The sequence below is a fragment of the Salmo trutta genome, chromosome 23, assembly GCF_901001165.1.
Source record: "Salmo trutta chromosome 23, fSalTru1.1, whole genome shotgun sequence".
Taxonomy (NCBI): Eukaryota; Metazoa; Chordata; class Actinopteri; order Salmoniformes; family Salmonidae; genus Salmo; species Salmo trutta.
In genome coordinates, this window is record NC_042979.1 from 39,649,442 (window position 1) to 39,671,804 (window position 22,363).

A 22,363-nucleotide genomic window follows, 5' to 3' on the forward strand; every position below is an offset into this window, starting at 1 on the left:
TTAGCAGATGTTAACACGAGTGTAGCGAAATGCTTGTGCTTCTAGTTCCGACAGTGCATTAATATCTAACAATTCCCCAACAACTACCTAATACACACAAATCTAAAGGGGTGAATGAGAATATGTACATATAAGTATACGGATGAGCGATGGCCGAGCAGCATAGGCATGGTGCAGCAGATGGTATAAAATACAGTATATACAGTTGAAGTCAGAAGTTTACATACACCTTAGCCAAATACATTTAAACTCAGTGTTTCACAATTCACAATTTAATCCTAGTCAAAAATTCCCTGTCTTAGGTTAGTTAGGATCACCACTTTATTTTAAGAATGTGAAATGTCAGAATAATAGTAAAGAGAATGATTTATTTCAGCTTTTATTTCTTTCATCACATTCCCAGTGGGTCAGAAGTTTACATTCACTCAATTAGTATTTGGTAGCATTGCCTTTAAATTGTTTAACTTGGGTCAAACGTTTTGGGTAGCCTTCCCACAATAAGTTGGGTGAATTTTGTCCCAATCCTCCTGACAGTGCTGGTGTAACTGAGTCAGGTTTGTAGGCCTCCTTGCTCACACACACTTTTTCAGTTCTGCCCACAAATTTTCTATAGGCTTGAGGTCAGGGCTTTGTGATGGCCACTCAAATACCTTGACATTGTTGTCCTTAAGCCATTGTGCCACAACTTTGAAAGTATGCATGGGGTCATTGTCCATTTGGAAGACCCATTTGCGACCAAGCTTTAACTTCCTGACTGATGTCTTGAGATGTTGCTTCAATATATCCACATAATTTTCCTACCTCATCATGCCATCTATTTTGTTAAGTGCACCTGTGCCTCCTGCAGCAAAGCACCCCCACAACATGATGCTGCCACCCCAATGCTTCATGGTTGGGATGGTGTTCTTCGGCATGCAAGCCTCACCCTTTTTCCTCCAAAGATAACAATGGTCATTATGGCCAAACAGTTCTATTTTTGTTTTATCATACCAGAGGACATTTCTCCAAAAAGTACAATCTTTGTCCCCATGTGCAGTTGCAAACCCTAGTCTGGCTTTTTTATGGCGGTTTGGAGCAGTGGCTTCTTCTTTGCTGAGTGGCCATTCAGGTTATGTCGATATAGGACTTGTTTTACTGTGGATATAGATACTTTTGTACCTGTTTCCTCCATCATCTTCAAGGACCTTTACTGTTGTTCTGGGATTGATTTGCACTTTTCGCACCAAAGTACGTTCATCTCTAGGAGACAGAACGCGCCTCCTTTCTGAGCAGTATGAAGGCTGCATGGTCCCATGGTGTTTATACCTGCGTACTATTGTTTGTACAGATGAACATGGTACATTCAGGTGTTTGGAAATTGCTCCCAAGGATGAACCAGACTTGTGGAGGTCTACAATTTCTTTTCTGAGGTCTTGGCTGATTTCTTTTGATTTCCCCATGATGTCAAGCAAAGAAGCACTCAGTTTGAAAGTAGGCCTTGAAATACATCCACAGGTACACCTCCAATTCACTCAAATTATGTCAATTAGCCTATCAGAAGCTTCTAAAACCATGACATAATTTTCTGGAATTTCCCAAGCTGTTTAAAGGCACAGTCAACTTAGTGTATGTAAACTTCTGACCCACTGGAATTGTGATACGGTGAATTATAAGTGCAATAATCTGTAAACAATTGTTGGAAAAATTACTTGTGTCATGCACAAAGTAGATGTCCTAACCGACTTGCCAAAACTATAGTTTGTTAACAAGAAACTTGTGGAGTGGTTGAAAAACAAGTTAAATGACTCCAACCTAAGTGTATGTAACCTTCTGACTTCAACTGTACATGTGATATGAGTAATGTAAGACATGTAAACATGATCGAAGTGGCATTATTTAAAGTGACATTGTTAAGTGACTAATGAACCATTTATTAAAGTGTCCAGTGATTGGGTCTCAGCGTAGGCAGCAGCCTCTCTGAGTTAGCGATGGCTATTTAACAGTCTGATTGCCTTGAGATTGAAAGATCGCTTCTATCTCTCGGTCCCAGTTTTGATGCACCTGTACTGACCTCACCTCCTGGATGATAGCGGGGTGAACAGGCAGTGGCTCGGGTTGTTGTGGTCCTTGATGATCTTATCGGCCTTCTAGTGACATCGGGTGCTGTAGGTGTCATGGAGGGCAGGTAGTTTGCCCCCGTTGATGTGTTGTGCAGACCGCACCACCCTCTGGAGAGCCTTGCGGTTGAGGGCGGTGCAGTTGCCGTACTAGGTTGTGATACAGCGCAACAGGATGCTCTCGATTGTGCATCTAAACTTAAAACTTTCCACCAACTCCACTGCGGTCCCTTCGACGTAGATAGGAGGGTGCTCCCTCTGCTGTTTCCTGAAGTCTACGATCATCTCCTTTGTTTTATTGACATTGAGTGAGAGATTGTTTTCCTGACACCACACTCCGAGTGCCCTCACCTCCTCCCTGTAGGCTGTCTCGTCGTTGTTGGTGATCAAGCCCACTACTGTTGTGTCGTCTGAAAACTTGATGATTGAGTTGGAGGTGTGCATGGCCACGCAGTCGTGGGAGAACAGGGAGTACAGGGAGTACAGGCCCGTCAGAAAGTCCAGGACCCAGTTTCAAAGGGAGGGGTTGAGACCCAGGGCCTCCAGCTTGATGAGCTTGGAGGGTACTATGATGTTGAATGCTGAGCTGTAGTCAATGAACACTCTTACATGGGTATTTTTTTTGTCCAGATGGGATAGTGCAGTGTGCAGTGTGATGGCGATTGCATCATCTGTGGACCTGTTGGGGCGGTATGCAACTGAAGTGGGTCTCGGGTGGCCGGTAAGGTGGCGGTGATATGATCCTTGACTAGTCTCTCAAAGCACTTCATGATGACAGAAGTGAGTGCTACAGGGCGGTAGTCATTTAGTTCAGTTATCTTTGGCATCTTGAAGCATGTGGGGACAACAGACTGGGATAGGGAGTTATTAAATGTCTGTAAACACACCAGCCAGCTGGTCTGCGCATGCCCTGAGGACATGGCTAGGGATGCCGTCTGGGTTAACAAGTTTAAATGTTTTACTCACATCAGCCACTGAGATGGAGAAGGGGGGCCGCAGTCTTAGTTAGCGATCCACAACGGTGGCATTGTATTATCCTCAAAGCGGGCAAAGAACGTGTTTAGTTTGTCTGGAAGGGTGACGTCAGTATCCATGACGTGGCCGTTTTTGTTTTCGTAGTCTGTGATTTCCTGTAGACCCTGCCACATACGTCTCATGTCTGAGCCATTGAAATGCGACTCCACCTTGTCCCTGTACCGGCATTTCGCTTGTTTGATTGCCTTGGAGGGAATAACTACACTGTTTATATTAGTCATATTCCCAGACCTCTTTCCATGGTTAAATGCGATGGATCGCGCTTTCAGTTTTACGTGAATGACACCATCCATCCACGGTTTCTGGTTAGGGTAGGTTTTAATAGTCACAGTGGGTACGATGTCTCCAATGCACTTATTTATAAACGCACTCACCGAGTCAGCGTATAGTTCAATGTTGTCCTCTGAGGCTGATCGGAACATATTGCAGTCTTCGTAAGCAAAACAATCTTGGAGCGTGGCTTCCGATTGGTCAGACCAGCGTTGAATGGTTCTCGTCACTGGTACATCCTGTTTGAGTTTCTGCTTATAAGCCGGGACTAACAAGATGGCGTCGTGGTCAGATTTGCCGAAGGGAGGGCGGGAGAGGGCTTTGTATGCATCGCGGAAGTTAGAGTAGCAGTGATCGAGAGTATTAGCCCTACGTGTCGTTTACATAGAGTCGAGTGAAGTTCCTTGAGGGCCTTCTTGGTGTTCGCTTGAGGGAGGGGGGGGGTGTACACAGCTGTGTCGATAACTGACGAGAATACTCTTGGTAGGTAGAATGGCCGACATTTGATTGTAAGGAAATCTAGGTCGGGTGAGCAGAAGGACTTGAGTTCCTGTATGTTGTTATGATTAACAACTCTTGGTGTAAAGCATACCCCCACCATTCCTCTTCCCAGAGAGGTGTTCTCTCTGTCGGTGCAATGCATGGAGAAGCCCGGTGGCTGAACCGATTCCGACAATATATCCCGAGAGAGCCATGTTCTCGTAAAACAGAGAATGTTACAACCTCTGATATCTCTCTGGAAGGCAACCCTCACTCGAATTTCATCTACCTTGTTGTCAAGAGACTTGACATTGGTGAGTAGTATACTTGGGAGTGGAGAGCGATGTGCTCATTTTCAAAGCCTGACCAGAAGCCCGCTCCGTCTGCCCCTTCTGCGTCGCCGTCGCCGCAGCTGCTGGGATTAGATCCATTGTGTTAGGTGGTGGTCCGGAGAGAGGATCTGCTTCGGGAAAGTCGTATTCCTGGTCGTAATGTTGGTAAGTTGACATCGCTCTTATATCCAATAGTTCTTCCCAGCTGTATGTAATAAGACATAATATTTCCTGGGGTAACAACGTAAGAAATAATACATTAAAAAACTGCATAGTTTCCTAAGAACGCGAAGCGAGGCGACCATCATCAAATGATGATGATCATCAACATACTTGGCCCTAAACAGAGAGTACACAGTGGCAGAATACCTGACCACTGTGACTGACCCAAACTTAAGGAAAGCTTTGACTATGTACAAGCATAGCCTTGCTATTGAGAAAGGCCACCGTAGGCAGGCCTGGCTCTCAAGAGAAGACAGGCAATGTGCACACTGCCCACAAAATGAGGAGGAAACTGAGCTGCACTTTTTAACCTCCTGCCAAATGCATGACCATATTAGAGACACATATTTCCCTCAGATTGCACAGACCCACGAAGAATTTGAAAACAAACCCGATTTTGATAAACACCCAAATTTACTGGGTGAAATACCAGTGTGCCATCACAGCAGCAAGATTTGTGACCTGTTGCCACAAGAAAAGGACAACCAGTGAAGAACAAACACCATTGTAAACACAACCCATATTTATGTTTTTTATTTTCCCTTTTGTACTTTAACCATTTGCACATCGTTACAACACTATATATATACACATAATATGACATTTGTAATGTCTTTATTCTTTGGGAACTTCTGTGAGTGTAATGTTTTCTGTTCATTTTTATTGTTTATTTCACTTTTGTATATTATCTACTTCACTTGCTTTGGCAATGTTAACATATGTTTCCCATGCCAATAAAGCCCCTTGAATTGAAGTGAAAGGGTGGAGGGGTAGAGAGAGAGAGTGCGTGTCTACGTGTCTCTGTGTGTACTGATATGTGTGTACTAAAATCCATGAGAGAGATAGTGGTAGTTCAGTGCAACACTGTTCCCTCTTCGCACCGAGCTGTACAGTACTGAAATGTTCCCTTCAATCCAGTGTCAACTATTTGGGTTTATTACGCACAACCATGGCCTGTGAGGGGTATTCTTTCCAGGTGGTTATCTCCAAGCCAGGGCAGGTGGACAATACGGTTACTTCCCAAATAGCACCCTATTCCCTATTTAGTGCACTACACTATAGTGAATAGGATCAGGGTGCCATTTAGGACACAGCCTAAGACATAAGGAAGACAATAGAAGCCAGTCACACAATGGCCATCAACTGTGTGGTTTCATAAGAGTAACACTTTACATGAACCCTTCTGTCACCCTCTCAAAGTTTCTCTTTTCAAAATGGAAGGTATTGTAGCAATGTACAGTATATTGAATATGTTTTTCGGTGCAGAGCCATGGTCGAGAGATAACATGTTTATGTGCTGTGAGATCAGAGTTCAATCTGCAATAATAGCATTCAAATAAAAAGTGTTTACAAGGATTTTGTAACTAGGTTTCTGAATGCGAGTGTGTTTTAAGAGTTACATTCTTCTGAAGAGCGCGTTACATTAACCATATTATTATTATTATTATTATTATTATTATTATTATTATTATTATTATAATAATAATAATAATAATAATAATATGCCCACCCATGGTATTAACAGTCCAACTAGTAGCCAAGAAGAAGGGTCTAACATGTAAGAGGGAACCATCATGGCCTTGCCATACGACTATGCCTCTAAACCAAAGAGTCACCAAGTATTCCCCCAAAACACACAGCCCTGACCCAAACCCATCCGTTGCCCTGTGCTCCCCACACACATACCCCATAGGGCCAGCAGCACTACACAAAAAAACACTATCAACCCTCCCAACAGCCTGGTGCAACCCAGCCTTGCCCACCCCACAGATTTACCGCCGCATCATACCCTAATCCCATTGGTCACAGCGGCTCAAGGGGGCTATCGGTATTGGCTGGCAGAGCCCTGTCTCCATGGAAACTGAAGGGGATGAGTTGGAAGCAGACAGACAGAGAGGTTGCCTAAGATTATAGGGGAGCCTTTGGGATGGAGAACCATGTTGTTGTTGTGTTTATGGGCCTCGGCATACAGTGAGTGGAGGAGAGGGGACACAAATAATGTATTTAACAGGAGGGGGTGACGTGTGTGTGTTTCTTTCTGTGTCTAAGCAAGAGAGATTGGGGTCAAAATGGCTACATTACTACAGCACCTTCTTTTGTTCATCCTCATCTCCTTCTCAAAACACATTGGAGGAAAGGTTCCAATCCAAGAGGAGGAACTCAGGATCTTCTCCTCCAATACAAGAAAGAGAAAATAAGTATTGAGGAAGACCACTAGGGGTGCATCTCAATAGTAAAAAATGTCTCTCCTTGTCTCCTTCCCTCAATCTGTAGTCTGCACTGATACTCCAGTAGATACCTTGACAGGTGACAGAATGGGTTATTGTAGTTATTCTCTATTCTGCTTAAACCAAGCCCTGTGTTTTCAGATTAGTGCAGACAAAGAAGAGAAAACAAGGAGAGGAAGCCAATTTAGACTACTGAGGCACACCCTGCTTAGTCCTACTTCTCCCCCTCCCTTCCCTTCATTCCTTTTCTTGGCATTTTGCTGCCCAAATTTCTGAACTCACTTACACACCAGTGTTGGTTGATTCCAATTCGCAGCGTGGGTTCCAAAATCATTACTCAGGGGGTTCGTTCACAGTAGCACTGTTTCACCACTCCTCATCAATAAGAATGCTGCTGCCAACTGCCTCTCCTGCCTCTCCTCTTGTTTAATGCTGATGCTGTGGCCTGTTTATGTTGCTGTTGTGGACTGCTATTGTGGGCGGACTAAGGCGGGGATTCAATCTGACGTGCTTTGTCTGCAATACATGTTTTGAAGGCTATGTTCCCATGTTTACGGAGACCACATTCACAGTAAACACTGCATATGTCGGCTCAATCGGAAATTACCTCTAAAATGGTGCATTGTCCAAATCCGTGTTCGGCTTGAATCCCGGCCTAAGTCCAGAGGAAGATATAGAGGACTGTGAAGTTTAGCTTGTCGCTGTATCAGACAAGATGGATGGAGAGAGTTTGAGCTGTTATCTGTAGCTGTAATAGTCTGATACTGCAAAGCAACTGACAGACATGAACTGAGAAACAATTCAAATCAGAATTCTCAGAAGGAAAAAAGCTATGAGTTTCCATGGTCAGAGGGGCCAAATCCTAACTTGAGATTTGTGCAGTTAACCTGTCTGGGCTAGGGGGCAGTATTTTCACGGCCGGATGAAAAACGCCAATGAAAAACCCAATTTAAAACAGGTTACTACTCTGGCCCAGAAACTAGAATATGCATATTATTAGTAGATTTGGATAGAAAACACTCTGAAGTTTCTAAAACTGTTTGAATGGTGTCTGTGAGTATAACAGAACTCATATGGCAGGCGAAAACCTGAGTAAAATCCAAGCAGGAAGTGAATGAATATGCTATTGTCCGGTTGGAATATTATCGCAATTTTACATAAAAAATACCATAAAGATTGATTTTAAACAGCGTTTGACATGCTTCTAAGTACGGTAATGGAAGATTTTGACTTTTCGTCTCTCGTTCCATGCTCGCGCGTTATGCCTTTGGATAAGTGATCTATACGCACAAACAAAGCGGAGGTATTTGGACATAAATATGGATTATTTGGAACAAAAACAACATTTCTTGTGGAAGTAGCAGTCCTGGGAGTGCATTCTGACGAAGATCAGCAAAGGTAATACAATATTTCTAATACTAATTCTGAGTTTAGGTTGCCCCGAATTTGGTGTGTGTCTGAATAGCTCACTGTGATGGCTGAGCTATATTCTCAGAATATTGGAAAATGTGCTTTCTCCGTAAAGCTATTTTAAAATCTGACACAGCGGTTGCATAAAGGAGTAGTCTATCTATAATTCTTAAAATAATTGTTATTTTTTTTGTCAACGTTTATGATGAGTACTTTTGTGAATTGATGTGCACATTCACCGAACGTTTTGGTGGGAATACATTTTCTGAATATCACGCGCGAATGTAAAATGCTGTTTTTGGATATAAATATGAACTTTATCGAACAAAACATACATGTATTGTGTAACATAATGTCCTAGGAGTGTCATCTGATGAAGATCGTCAAAGGTTAGTGCTTCATTTAGCTGTGTTTTGGGTTTTATTGACACGTCCTTGCTTGGAAAATGGCTGTGTGATTATTATTATGTACTCTCCTAACATAATCTAATGTTTTGCTTTTGCTGTAAAGCCTTTTTGAAATCGGACAATGTGGTTAGATTAACGAGAAGTGTATCTTTAAAATGGCGTAAAATAGTCGTATGTTTGAGAAAGTTGAATTATGGCATTTTGTTGTTTTTGAATTTTCCGCCCTGATATTTCACTGGCTGTGTCCCGCAGGTGGGACACTACCGTCCCACCTAGCCAATAGAAGTTAACTTGAACTTATATCAAATCGACATCAATAACAGATTTGCACAAAATATCTACTTACGCATTTTTATGTCAAGTTGAACTATAGTCATAGGTAAGGAGGTGAAGAGAGCAACTTTAAAAAAAATGGCTGCCTCTCCAAAAGGATGAACGCTGACCCTGGCAATCCAGCCTTGCCAACAAAGCATCTATGGCTCTCTGGATGTCCATCCTCACTGTTAGCAAACTGAGCCCAGCTGAACAGACCATGCTCACCCCTTCACCTTTTGACCCAAACCTCACCCCTTCTATCTCAGCAGGGGGTGCACACTTCCTGGCTCCAACCCAGAGGCATCATGGGTAAAGTTGAAAAGGTGAAAGAGGGGTTACGGCGGTCAGTGGGTTGTGTGAGTGAGTGAGTGAGTGAGTGAGTGAGTGAGTGAGTGAGTGAGTGAGTGAGTGAGTGAGTGAGTGAGTGAGAGTGTGAGTGTGAGTGTGAGTGTGAGAGAGAGAGAGAGAGAGAGAGAGAGAGAGAGAGAGAGAGAGAGAGAGAGAGAGAGAGAGAGAGAGAGAGAGAGAGAGAGAGAGAGAGAGAGAGAGAGAGAGAGAGAGAGAGAGAGGGAGAGGGAGAGGGAGAGGAAGGGTCAAAGAAGATGGTGGTTTGAAAGCCACAGCTCCATTTTACAACCTAATTGGGCCCTGGGCCATAAATCTATTATTCCACTCAGAACCAACAATGCTGCTCTTTCTGTGGCCTGGAGAGTTTACAGTTCTGGGGGGGGGGGGGGGGTCAACTCCCTCCCCCCTCCCACCTTTCCCCCTGACCCTACTGCTTCAGTTAGTCCTGCCTCCCAAAGGTTTACAGAGACCACTAATCTACCCAGTGTGTGTGTGTGTGTGTGTGTGTGTGTGTGTGTGTGTACACACACACACACACTACTAGGTAGGTCACAGGTGACGGAGGTTCTAAACTACATCTAACCTCTGCCCCCGCCCTCTGGCCTAGTAAACGAGAGAGTAAAAGGAGGGGTAAGGAAGAGACACTGAAAAAGGAAGAGACACTGAAAAAGAGAGAAGAACATTTGAACTTCATGTGAACCTGTACCTTAACATTGGACTCTCAACCCCTAACCGTCACCCTGTTGTGAAAGGACAGCAGCAAGCCTGTGGGAATAGCGCTGGTCAAAAGTTCAGATGGTCAAAGGCGTTTGAAGTAAGAGATGCATGTCTTTGTGTGTGTGTTCATGTGTACACCATTGCCTATGGCTTCAATTGCACCTCTTGACCCCTTATTTTCACTGATACAGGAATGGAAGACATCCTGGATGTTTCAGGAATGGAAGAACTGTGGTTTAAAAAAAAAAGAAATACACTCGTGGGAATGCAAAACACTGCAAAAGAAAAATGTGGACCCAGCACTAATACTCCTGATGTATGTCCGTGCTGGGTAGAACAAAATTATACAATATTATGTATTCCCAGGACAGGACAGCTACATTTGTGAAAATTATTATTAGAATAAAGCTTGTGTGCGACAGAGTTTTTGTTTCAACTTTGATACAAACAAAAATAAGCCTAATAGATTCTACAATGAGCACATTGCTTCTGACTGCTGTGAATTGCCAGTTAGCACCCAAGGCTGTGGATGTCACAGTCTCACCCCCATGCCCTAGGGTGCCCTACTTTCTCACAGTGGAGAAGGGAGAGTGGAAGGTCAAGAAAGAAGAAAAGAAACAAGGAAAGAAGGAAAGAAAGAAAGAAAGCAAGAAAGCAAGCAAGAAAGAAAGCAAGAAAGCAAGCTATGGTTGGAGACTCATGCGGTGGGTGGTTGGTCATGCCAGTCCTTTGTGGCTATGGGCCCTGGTTGGCTGACGGGGGCCTAACGCGGCGTGACAGCATGACGGAGAGGAAACGCCGCCTGCCCAAATGCGTCCGGACACCTGACAACCCCTGTGAGGCGCTCACCTCACACCCGCTTGGGCCAAACGCCTCCGTTCACACACACACACACACACACACACGTGTAAGAGCACAAACACACGTGCACGCACAGACACCATCTCTCCTCTTGCACTCCTATTTCCACCTGTCCTTCTCTCTCACCCTCTTCCTCATCTTCTTTCCTCCACATCTTCAGCCCTTCCTCTACTCCTATCCATCCTCATCTACCCCTATAAGAAATGTCCATTCCATTGCTCATCCATTTGTTTTTTTATTATGTATTTATTTAACTTAACTGGTTAGCTCAGCTATGCCACCTAGTTGGAGATTAGAACTGCAGCACTGGTCAGAAGCAATACAGAGGAGATGGAGAGGGCTAGCTCAGGGTAACGTTAAGGGTGCAATAGTAACAATCAGTCATTTTTTGTCCAACTGATTATTGTGAAAGTATTTTGTCTCTCATGTCATTTGGAATGGACCTAAAGTATCCAAACTGTCCAAAGGGAAAGGCTATAACAGGCATTTAAGATGACGAGCAAGACTAACAAGCAATGTGAAGCCACATGAATTGTACTAAGGTCTGAGGACATGTGAGCTGTTCTTCATTATATCTATATTCATTCTTTATTCTTCAGTGAAACATTGATGTCCTATAAGTGCCATACTGATGATTCTGAAGGAGACTGTTTCTCTCCTTCTGGCCTCTACTGGGCATGCCCATGTGAGCGCAGCTTTCATTCTTTGACTCTTGCAGTGGTGTGCCTCCCCCTAGCGGTGATCTCAGTCAGTCTCCAAACACGTGTGAATTCTACAAGAGTGATTAAAACAGTTTTTGACCTTTATTTAACTAGGCAAGTCAGTTAAGAACAAATTCTTATTTTACAATGACGGCCTACCCCTGGCCAAACCCTCCCCTAACCCGGACAATGCTGGGCCAATTGTGCGCCGCCCTATTGGATTCCCGATCACGGACGGTTGTGCTACAGCCCGGGATCGAACCAGGGTCTGTAGTGACGCCTCTAGCACTGAGATGTTGTGCCTTAGACCGCTGCACCACTCGGGAGTTGAATTAAATCCATATTGATAGATGATCTAGGCAAGTGCCAACAGTAGAGGCCTACAACAAGGCCTACAACTACACACTAACATGTACAGTCCCTTCATAAAGTGTTACAACAATTTACCACACCAAAACTACCAGAGTACGTTGGGAAACGTTGTTTTGATGTTTTCAACTCACGCTCAAATTCTCTTTTTATAGCTGCTATAAGTTTAGAATATTCTGGCAATGTAAATTGATTTAGTCTAATTAAAAAAGTTAAATTGATATGGAGGGCTTTAACTAGAATAGAGTGGCTTCAGAAAGTATTCATACCCCTTGACTTAATCCACATTTTGTTGTGTTAGTCTGAATTCAAAGTGAATTTAGAAAATTCTCACCCATCTACACACAATACCCCATTATGACAAAGTGAAAACCTGTTTTTAGAGCTGTTTGCAATACTTATTGAAAATCTCATTTACATAAGTATTAAGACCCCTGAGTGAATACTTTGTAGAAGCACCTATGGCGGTGATTACAGTTGAGTCGTCTTGGGTATGTCTATCAACTTTGCACATCTGGATTTGGGGATTTTCTCCCATTCTTCCTTGCAGATTTTCATAAGCTCTTTTAAGTTAGATGTAGCAGCAATCTTCAAGTCTTTCCACAGATTTTCAATGGGATTTAAGTCTGGGCTTTGGCTGGGCCACTCAAGGACTTTCACATTCTTGTTCTGAAGCCATTCCTGCTTGGCTTTGGCTGTATGCTTGGTGTCATTGTCCTGCGCAATGTACACTACAGTTCAAACGTTTGGGGTCACTTAGAAATGTTATTTTTGAAAGAAAATAAAAACTTTTGTCCATTAAAATAACATCAAATTGATCACAAATACAGTGTAGACATTGTTAATGTTGTAAATGACTATTGTATCTGGAAACTGCAGATTTTTTATGGAATATCTATATAGGCGTACAGAGGCCCATTATCAGCAACCATCACTCCTGTGTTCCAATGGCACGTTGTGTTAGCTAATCCAAGTTTATCATTTTAAAAGGCTTATTGATCATTAGGAAACCCTTTCCCTATTATGTTAGCACAGCTGAAAACTGTTGTTCTGATTAAAGCAGCAATAAAACTGGCCTTCTTTAGACTAGTTGAGTATCTGGAGCATCAACATTTGTGGGTTTGATTACAGCCTCAAAATGGCCAGAAACAAATAACTTTCTTCTGAAACCCAAAACACAGGAGTGATGGTTGCTGATAATGGGCCTCTGTACGCCTATGTAGATATTCCTTTTAAATAATAATCTGCCGTTTCCAGCTACAATAGTAATTTACAACATTAACAATGTCTACACTGTATTTCTGATCAATCTGATGTTATTTTAATGGACAATTTTATTTAGCTTTTCTTTCAAAAACAAGGACATTTCTAAGTGACCCAAAACTTTTGAACACTAGTGTAAATCTTCACCGCAGTCTAAGGTCATTTGCACTCTGAAGCATGTTCTCATCAAGGATTTGCCTGTATTTGGCTCCATTCATTGTTCCCTCTATCCTTACCAGTCTCCCTGGCCCTGCTGCTGAAAAGCATCCCCATAGCATGATGCTGCCACCATCATGCTTCACGGTAGGGATAGTGTTAGATGGGTGATGAGCTGTGCCTGGTTTTCTCCAGACATAGTGCTTGGCATTCAGGCCAAAGAGTTACATTTTTGTCTCATCGTTCCCCAGAACCTTTTGCCTTATGCGCTCAGTCTTCCACCTGCCTTTTTGCAAACTCCAGGCATGCGGTCATGTGCCTTTTTCTCAGGAGTGGCTTCCGTCTGGCCACTCTCCCACGAAGCCCAGATTGGTGAAGTGGTGTAGAGACTGTTGTCCTTCTGGCTGATTCTCCCATCTCAGCCAAGGAACTCTGTCATTTTGTCAGAGTGGTCATTGGGTTCTTGGTCACCTCCCTGACCAAAGTCGTTCTTGCCCGGTTTCTCAGTTTGGTCAGACAGCCAGCTCTAGGCAGTCTGGGTAGTTCCCCCCCCAAAAAATTCTCAATTTCCCAATAATGTCAGACCACAGTACTCTTGGAAACTTTCAACACTCTAGAAATTGTATACCCTTCCCCAGACATATGCCTAATCACAATTCTATCTCTGAGATCTACAGACAGTTCCTTGGACTTCCTGGTATAGTTTCTGCACTGACATGCACTGTCAACTGTGGGACCTTTATATAGACAGGTGTGTTTCTTTCTAAATCATGTCCAAACAATTGAATTGGCCACAGGTGGACTCCAATCAAGTTGTAGTGACATCTCAAGGAAGATAAAAGGAAATTGGATGCACCCGAGCTCAATTTGGAGAGTCATAGCAAAGGGGTGTGAATACTTATGTAAATTAGATATTTCTGTATTTCATTTTTCAATACATTTGCCCCCCAAAAAAATCTAAAAACACCTTTTCACATTGTCATTATTGGGTCTTGTGTGTAGATAGGTGGGAAAAATCTATTTAATCAATTTTGAGGCTGTAACAACAAAATGTAGAGTAAGTCAAGGGGTATGAATACTTTGACTAAAATGTAAAAAATGAAGGCACTCTACCGAAGTAGATAGCGGTGAATTTGATTTTAAAGTCTTTGATACCTCACAATCTCCATTTTAACTAAATAGTCAAGCAGGTTTTTACCTAAAGGCATGAACAAAGCTTGAACAAAGCTCTTGCTGAGTATTCTCCATCCCCTTCCATGGAGAAACCTCTACCTCGTACCCATGCACATTGACTCAGTACCGGTACTCCACGTATATAGTCTCGTTATTGTTATTTATTGTGGTACTATTTTCTCTTTTTTTAACTATGCATTGTTATGAAGGGGATTGTAAGTAAGCTTTTCACAGTAAAGTCTACACCTGTTGTATTCAGCATATATGACAAATTACATTTGATTGATTTGATTTTAAACATCAATAGAATAGCATCACTGCAGAGAAAATCAATAAAGGTTACACAAACAAAGGAGTACTTGATGAGAGTGCATTCTTAAAGGGACAAGATAACTACAATAAAAATTTATTCACTACTGTAAGTCGCTCTGGATAAGAGCGTCTGCTAAATGACTAAAAACGTAAATGTAAAAACTGAAATGTGTCTTCCGCATTTAACCCAACCCCTCTGAATCGGGAAAGGTGCAGGGGGCTGCCTTAAATCCACACAGTAGCGAGACCAGAGGAATATCACCATCTATCCGAGGAAAAGGTCTGTGCTACATTACAACACAGGGGTTAGGGAGTTTTAAAAAGTATCCCTATGAGCAAAAGACTTTGAAAATACGTTGAAAAGATGTTGTTTGGGTTGAAAATCATTTTTTTTTTTTAATCACTGGAGTTTTTCCCCCCCAACACAGGTAACCAGAAACTACAATTAGGACTCAACACCAGATGGTGCCAGTTAGACTACTGCAACTCCAATCCCTCACCAGACAAAATGTCATTTACCACAGTGAACCATTATACTCAGGTTGTAATTAAAATCGAATCTGTGTGTTAAATTACAATTTCACAAGTAGAAGCACGGTAGACACACACACACACACGACAGATTGGATCTCTGTGCTGAATATATTCTAGTGAAATTAGGAGTCTTTCACTTACCCATCCCATCGCTCGGTTCAGAATGGAGACCGTGGTCTGCATAGAAGCCTGGGAAGAGAGATGGACTTTTGACTTTCACACTATGAGTTTGGTAACATTTCTCCAGCTCCATTCCTCAGCTTTGTAGCAACCTAAGTAGCTAGGCTGTTAGGCAGAAACACAAATTCTGTGGATTTAAAATTCTGAGACAGGAGGAAAAGAATGTTTATTTTATATAGCACTTTTCATTAAATATAGAATCTCAAAGTCACTAGAATGTTTGGTGTTTAAAGATATTCTGTTCCAAGATTGATTTGTACTTTAATTGTTTTGATCTCTACTAAATCAAAGGCAATACTATCATTGTTACAGTGAGGTTTAGGCTATAATATCCAATATAAAATTGAGCAACAAAAGAAATGGTCACTACAAAGCTATCAAGTAAACTTAGAAGTCTTGTGTTGTGCGAATCAAATAGGACAGTGTGTGTGTGTGTGTGTGTGTGTGTGTCTGTGGTCACACTATCAGCCATCCTGCTTCATCATCACATACATTATGTTCTGCAATAGGCTCTCTACCTCCCTAACTCCTTTCTCTTTATTCCGACACACGTTTGCCCATCACTCACAAAAATCTCTGTCAAAGAATCTCTCACACACGCACGCGCCAAACCCCCACAGAGACACACAGCCATGGCCCTCCCCCACCTGGGTAGCAGGGTTAACTGAGTGCTGTCAAGGGAGACCCTGTTGAAAAGAAGAGCCCATCCCTCATAAGTTTCTTGCCCTCTGGGCCCCCTCCGGGCCCCCTCTCCACCCAAAACCTTGTTTGTATTTGGGCTTATACCCTGCTGAGCAGAGGGCGCCTGGGTCCCGAGCTGGACCTCTGCGCATCAGAATGGAAGCGCGCACACACACTAACTCTCTCCCTCCAAAAAAACATCTGCCTAATCCTCTTGTTCCTCACTCTAGGGAAACACCGGAGCCTTTGTCCTCCTCCTTTTGTTGTGTTTAGTTTCCTTTTGGTCTAATGTCGCCACGCGTCTCCCATTCCCCCTTGGTGGTCTAATGTCGCCACGTGTCCCCCGCTCCCCCTTTTGGTCTAATGTCGCCACGTGTCTCCCGCTCCCCCTTGGTGGTCTAATGTCGCCACGTGTCCCCCGCTCCCCCTTTTGGTCTAATGTCGCCACGTGTCCCCCACTCCCCCTTGGTGGTCTAATGTCGCCACGCGTCTCCCGCTCCCCCTTGGTGGTCTAATGTCGCCACGTGTCCCCCGCTCCCCCTTGGTGGTCTAATGTCGCCACGCGTCTCCCGCTCCCCCTTGGTGGTCTAATGTCGCCACGCGTCTCCCTCTCCCCCTTGGTGGTCTAATGTCGCCACGTGTCCCCCGCTCCCCCTTGGTGGTCTAATGTCGCCAGGCGTCTCCCATTCCCCCTTTTGGTCTAATGTCGCCACGTGTCCCCCGCTCCCCCTTGGTGGTCTAATGTCGCCACGCGTCCCCCGCTCCCCCTTTTGGTCTAATGTCGCCACGCGTCCACCGCTCCCCCTTGGTGGTCTAATGTCGCCACGCGTCCCCCGCTCCCCCTTTTGGTCTAATGTCGCTACGCGTCCCCCGCTCCCCCTTTTGGTCTAATGTCGCTACGCGTCCCCAGCTCCCCCTTGGTGGTCTAATGTCGCCAGGCGTCTCCCATTCCCCCTTTTGGTCTAATGTCGCCACGTGTCCCCCGCTCCCCCTTGGTGGTCTAATGTCGCCAGGCGTCTCCCATTCCCCCTTTTGGTCTAATGTCGCCACGCGTCTCCTGCTCCCCCTTGGTGGTCTAATGTCGCCACGCGTCCCCCGCTCCCCCTTTTGGTCTAATGTCGCCACGCGTCCACCGCTCCCCCTTTTGGTCTAATGTCGCCACGTGTCCCCCGCTCCCCCTTGGTGGTCTAATGTCGCCACGCGTCCTCCGCTCCCCCTTGGTGGTCTAATGTCGCCACGCGTCCTCCGCTCCCCCTTGGTGGTCTAATGTCGCCACGCGTCCTCCGCTCCCCCTTGGTGGTCTAATGTCGCCACGCGTCTCCCATTTCCCTTTTGGTCTAATGTCGCCACGCGTGTTCCCCGCTCCCCCTTGGTGGTCTAATGTCGCCACGTGTTTCCCACTCCCCCTTGGTGGTTTAATGTCGCCACGCGTCCCCCGCTCCCCCTTTTGGTCTAATGTCGCCACGCGTTTGGTCTAATGTCGCCACGTGTCCCCCGCTCCCCCTTGGTGGTTTAATGTCGCCACGCGTCCCCCGCTCCCCCTTTTGGTCTAATGTCGTCACGCGTCCCCCGCTCCCCCTTGGTGGTCTAATGTCGCCACGCGTCCTCCGTTCCCCCTTGGTGGTCTAATGTCGTCACGCGTCCCCCGCTCCCCCTTGGTGGTCTAATGTCGCCACGCGTCCCCCGCTCCCCCTTGGTGGTCTAATGTCGCCACGCGTCCCCCGCTCCCCCTTGGTGGGCTGATGTCGCCAAGCATGTCCCACTCCCCCTTTTGGTCTAATGTCGCCACGCGTCCCCCGCTCCCCCTTGGTGGTCTAATGTCGCCACGCGTCCCCCGCTCCCCCTTGGTGGTCTAATGTCGCCACGCGTCCTCCGTTCCCCCTTGGTGGTCTAATGTCGCCACGCGTCCCCCGCTCCCCCTTGGTGGGCTGATGTCGCCAAGCATGCCCCGCTCCCCCTTTTGGTCTAATGTCGCCAAGCATGCCCCGCTCCCCCTTGGTGGTCTGATGTCGCCAAGCATGCCCCGCTCCCCCTTGGTGGTCTGATGTCGCCAAGCATGCCCCGCTCCCCCTTGGTGGTCTAATGTCGCCACGCGTCCCCCGCTCCCCCTTGGTGGTCTAATGTCGCCACGCGTCCCCCGCTCCCCCTTGGTGGTCTAATGTCGCCACGCGTCCTCCGTTCCCCCTTGGTGGTCTAATGTCGCCACGCGTCCCCCGCTCCCCCTTGGTGGGCTGATGTCGCCAAGCATGCCCCGCTCCCCCTTTTGGTCTAATGTCGCCAAGCATGCCCCGCTCCCCCTTGGTGGTCTAATGTCGCCACGCGTCCCCCGCTCCCCCTTGGTGGTCTAATGTCGCCACGCGTCACCGCTCCCCCTTGGTGGTCTAATGTCGCCACGCGTCCTCCGTTCCCCCTTGGTGGTCTAATGTCGTCACGCGTCCCCCGCTCCCCCTTGGTGGTCTAATGTCGCCACGCGTCCCCCGCTCCCCCTTGGTGGTCTAATGTCGCCACGCGTCCCCCGCTCCCCCTTGGTGGTCTAATGTCGCCACGCGTCCTCCGTTCCCCCTTGGTGGTCTAATGTCGCCACGCGTCCCCCGCTCCCCCTTGGTGGTCTAATGTCGCCACGCGTCCCCCGCTCCCCCTTGGTGGTCTTATGTCGCCACGCGTCCCCCGCTCCCCCTTGGTGGTCTAATGTCGTCACGCGTCCCCCGCTCCCCCTTGGTGGTCTGATGTCGCCACGCGTCGCCCGCTCCCCCTTGGTGGTCTAATGTCGCCACGCGTCCTCAGTTCCCCCTTGGTGGTCTGATGTCGCCAAGCATGCCCCGCTCCCCCTTGGTGGTCTAATGTCGCCACGCGTCCTCCGCTCCCCCTTGGTGGTCTGATGTCGCCACGTGTCCTCCGCTCCCCCTTGGTGGTCTAATGTCGCCACGCGTCCTCCGTTCCCCCTTGGTGGGCTGATGTCGCCAAGAATGCCCCGCTCCCCCTTGGTGGTGGCTCTCTGACTCGTGACAGAAACACTAAAAGATGCTGATTAAGTAAGGCTGACAGTTCTGCTATGTGTCTCTTGATTGTCTTTGAGAGAAGATGACCTACCGGGCTTCTATCTTGCTATTAAGGTTTAGCTGGAGGGAAGATTTTGTGCAGAATCTAGAATTTGCTGACAGCTCCTGTTCATCCAGTCATGGCTTTCAGATTCCTGTGATAACGTTAGCCCTATTCATCAATGTGTGGATTCAATTTAACTCAAGAAAATAATGTTTAAACTAAAAGAAACTGGATGTCCTACTGTCAAAGAGTATACTTTTTTAAAACACAATATTCAAGTACGGGCCATATAAAACTGAAACAAATGTGAAGTAAAAATGTACAAACTAAACAAAGTGTGGATAAACTGTAAATACTAGTGAACAACCTAGGGGGGAAACAGGGGGGGTAAAATTTAAATGAATGAGAACCAAAAATATGACATTCAATGTTACTGCTCATGTACTTCCACAAACCAAGAAAATAACGAATTTCTATTTTGTTACTCCGGGTGTAATATTCTACAGTACAGAAGGGGGAAAACTATAAAAATACAACGAGGAAACACAGCATTGAAAGACAGCCAATAGGGGTATACAGTTAGCCTTCACTTGAGAGAAAACGTTGAAAAGGGAAAAAAGGGAGCGAGGGACAACAAAAGAGGTCAAAATGAACTGCCATGAGAGTTTTCCACCTCTACTTCCGAGGCCCGATGATCCATCTATCCTTTGTCGTTCATCTATTCTCCTGTTCCAATGGATTGAGTCCCTCAAGATCTCCAGTTTATATCCCTTCTACCTCCGCCAACATCTTCTCATTCCCTATGGGGCTTGGCAATGGATACAAAACCAGTAGAAAGACATAGCAACTGACAAAACAATAAAGCATGACGAGGAACGCCGGTTGAGACCACGCTCAACAAACTCTGTTGTGGAAAACTATACCATTGTCGCATTTTACAGAGAAACTGAAAAACAAATGGACAAAAGTCAGTATGATTGAGCACAGATACCTAGGAAAAAGACATCTCTCTCGCCATCAAATCTCTACCACGAGTACAGCCAGCTCTTACTAACAGACCATCATAATGCAAGTCACGTTTTCCATTCTCTATTCTACTCAAACACATAAAATATACACCTATTCCAGTTTATAAGTCAGATTGTGTAAAATAAACATTTAGAAAACCATGAAAAGCTAATTGACAAATAGAACTTATGGATTTAAATCATGCATTCATTTGTTTATACCATTTGTCCAGACCATGTACAACTTGTATCCAACACCAGAGTTACCCATGGCCAATTAAATAAACCTGCATGACCATATATATATATATATATATATATATATATATATATATATATATAAAGTGCACACCCTCTACCATCCATCTGCACTTGCAATGCTTATGTTTTTTTAGTGCCAGTCTGGTTAAGAGGTAGTGCTACAGACTTTCTGGACCAGACATCCATCCAAAAGCTCAAATCAACTGGTCCTCTCTTACATGCACCACTTTCTATCCAACCCTCCTAATTACAATTTATCTCCAATCTTCACCATTGTCTGAAAAACGTATTGTTTTTAATACGGAAAGGACAAAACTAATTACGCAACTAACATTTTTTGGGTTGAAAATGGGCTTTCTTAAAATCCCCTTCAACCACAGTGCTTATCAGAGTGGATGTTGTTCTCCATCTCCGGAGGAGAGAGGACACAGACTCACCCATCATGATGACTTCCTGTCAGTGCGGCTGGCTCCTCAAGACTCCCTCCAACACCATCTGCACTCAACACTGAATAGTGAACACTGCCTCTCTGTCTGTCTAGCTGGGTCTGCCCTGCCTACTCACATAATCAGTCATTCACTCAGTAACTCCAATTGACTCCAATCATCAGTCAGGCAGGATCTGCTGTCTTGGGTGATGGGGGTGATGGAGACCCCCTTCCCATGCACACACACACACACACACACACACACACACCAGCTGCCCGTTTCTAAGCAGACACGTGCCGGCTGCCCCCCGACACACTCCAACGGACAGCAGCATATGTTCTTTCAGGAAAACGCGCGCAAGACACACACAGAGTTCCAAAGAAGACACACACATAAAGCAGAGAGCAACCGGCAAATAATCTTATTGACTTCAGCAGTGCAACTCTCTTCCTTGAAAAAGGTTGAGACTAAACACAAGACAAAAAATACATGTTTCTGACCAAAACACAGATAGCAGAGGACAAAATTAAAAATTGAAAAAGATAAACCTCAATGTTTTTGCATGTTTTCTCTTTGCATCACAAATATGAGTGTTGCCATCTAACACCACCAAGTGATGCCGGAACGTTGGTGTTTTCACCAACTAATGGGAGTTTACATGAGCTCCCGAGTGGCACTGTGGTCTAAGGCACTGCATCTCCGTGTTAGACGTGTGACTACAGACCCTGGTTTGAATCCAGGCTGTATCACATCCGGCCGTGATTGGGAGTCCCATAGGGAGGCGCACAATTAGCCCAGCGTCGTCCGGGTTAGGCCATCATTGTAAATAAGAATTTGTTCTTAACTGACATGCCTACTTAAAAAAAGGTTAAATAAAACTTTTTTTTTATTACATATAGAGCAGCCATTGGCCCTTTTGAAGGACCTCAGATAAAAATATATATATATATATCATAATATACACAAACAAACACACACAGTTGAAGTCGGAAGTTTACGTACACTATGGTTGGAGTCATTAAAATTCGTATTTCAACCACTCCACAAATTTCTTGTTAACAAACTATAGTATTGGCAAGTCGGTTAGGACATCTACTTTGTACATGACACAAGTAATTTTTCCAACAATTGTTTACAGACAGATTATTTCACAAACAATTCACTGATTGACAATTCCAGTGGGTCAGAAGTTCACATAACTAAGTTGACTGTGCCTTTAAACAGCTTGGAAAATTCCAGAAAATGATGTCATGGCTTTAGAAGCCTCTGATAGGCTAATTGACATCATTTGAGTCAATTGGAGCTGTACCTGTATCTCAAGGCCGACCTTCAAACTCAGTGCCTCATACCTCTCAGGAAGTAGATGCGTTCTGTCTCCTAGAGATGAACGTTCTCTGGTGCGAAAAGTGCAAATCAATCCCAGAACAAAATCAAAAGGACCTTGTGAAGATGCTGGAGGAAACAGGTACAAAATGATCTATTTCCACGGTAAAATGAGTTAGGTTATCGACATAACCTGAAAGTCCTCTCAGCAA

The 22,363-nt window shown here is 45.1% G+C and overlaps 1 protein-coding gene across 3 annotated transcripts in view; it reads right to left on the bottom strand.

The window, feature by feature from the left end:
- The window catches only part of nr6a1b (nuclear receptor subfamily 6, group A, member 1b), a 173,170-nt gene that overhangs the window by 120,098 nt on the left and 30,709 nt on the right, over positions 1–22,363 (bottom strand). The window contains exon 2 of one of the 3 annotated variants that reach the window (XM_029710266.1): positions 15,371–15,418. The exons of the other annotated variants lie outside the window; for them this stretch is intronic. Coding sequence (XP_029566126.1) covers positions 15,371–15,418 — 48 coding nt within the window. The remainder of the gene's footprint in view (positions 1–15,370; positions 15,419–22,363) is intronic. 3 annotated transcript variants of the gene reach the window in all.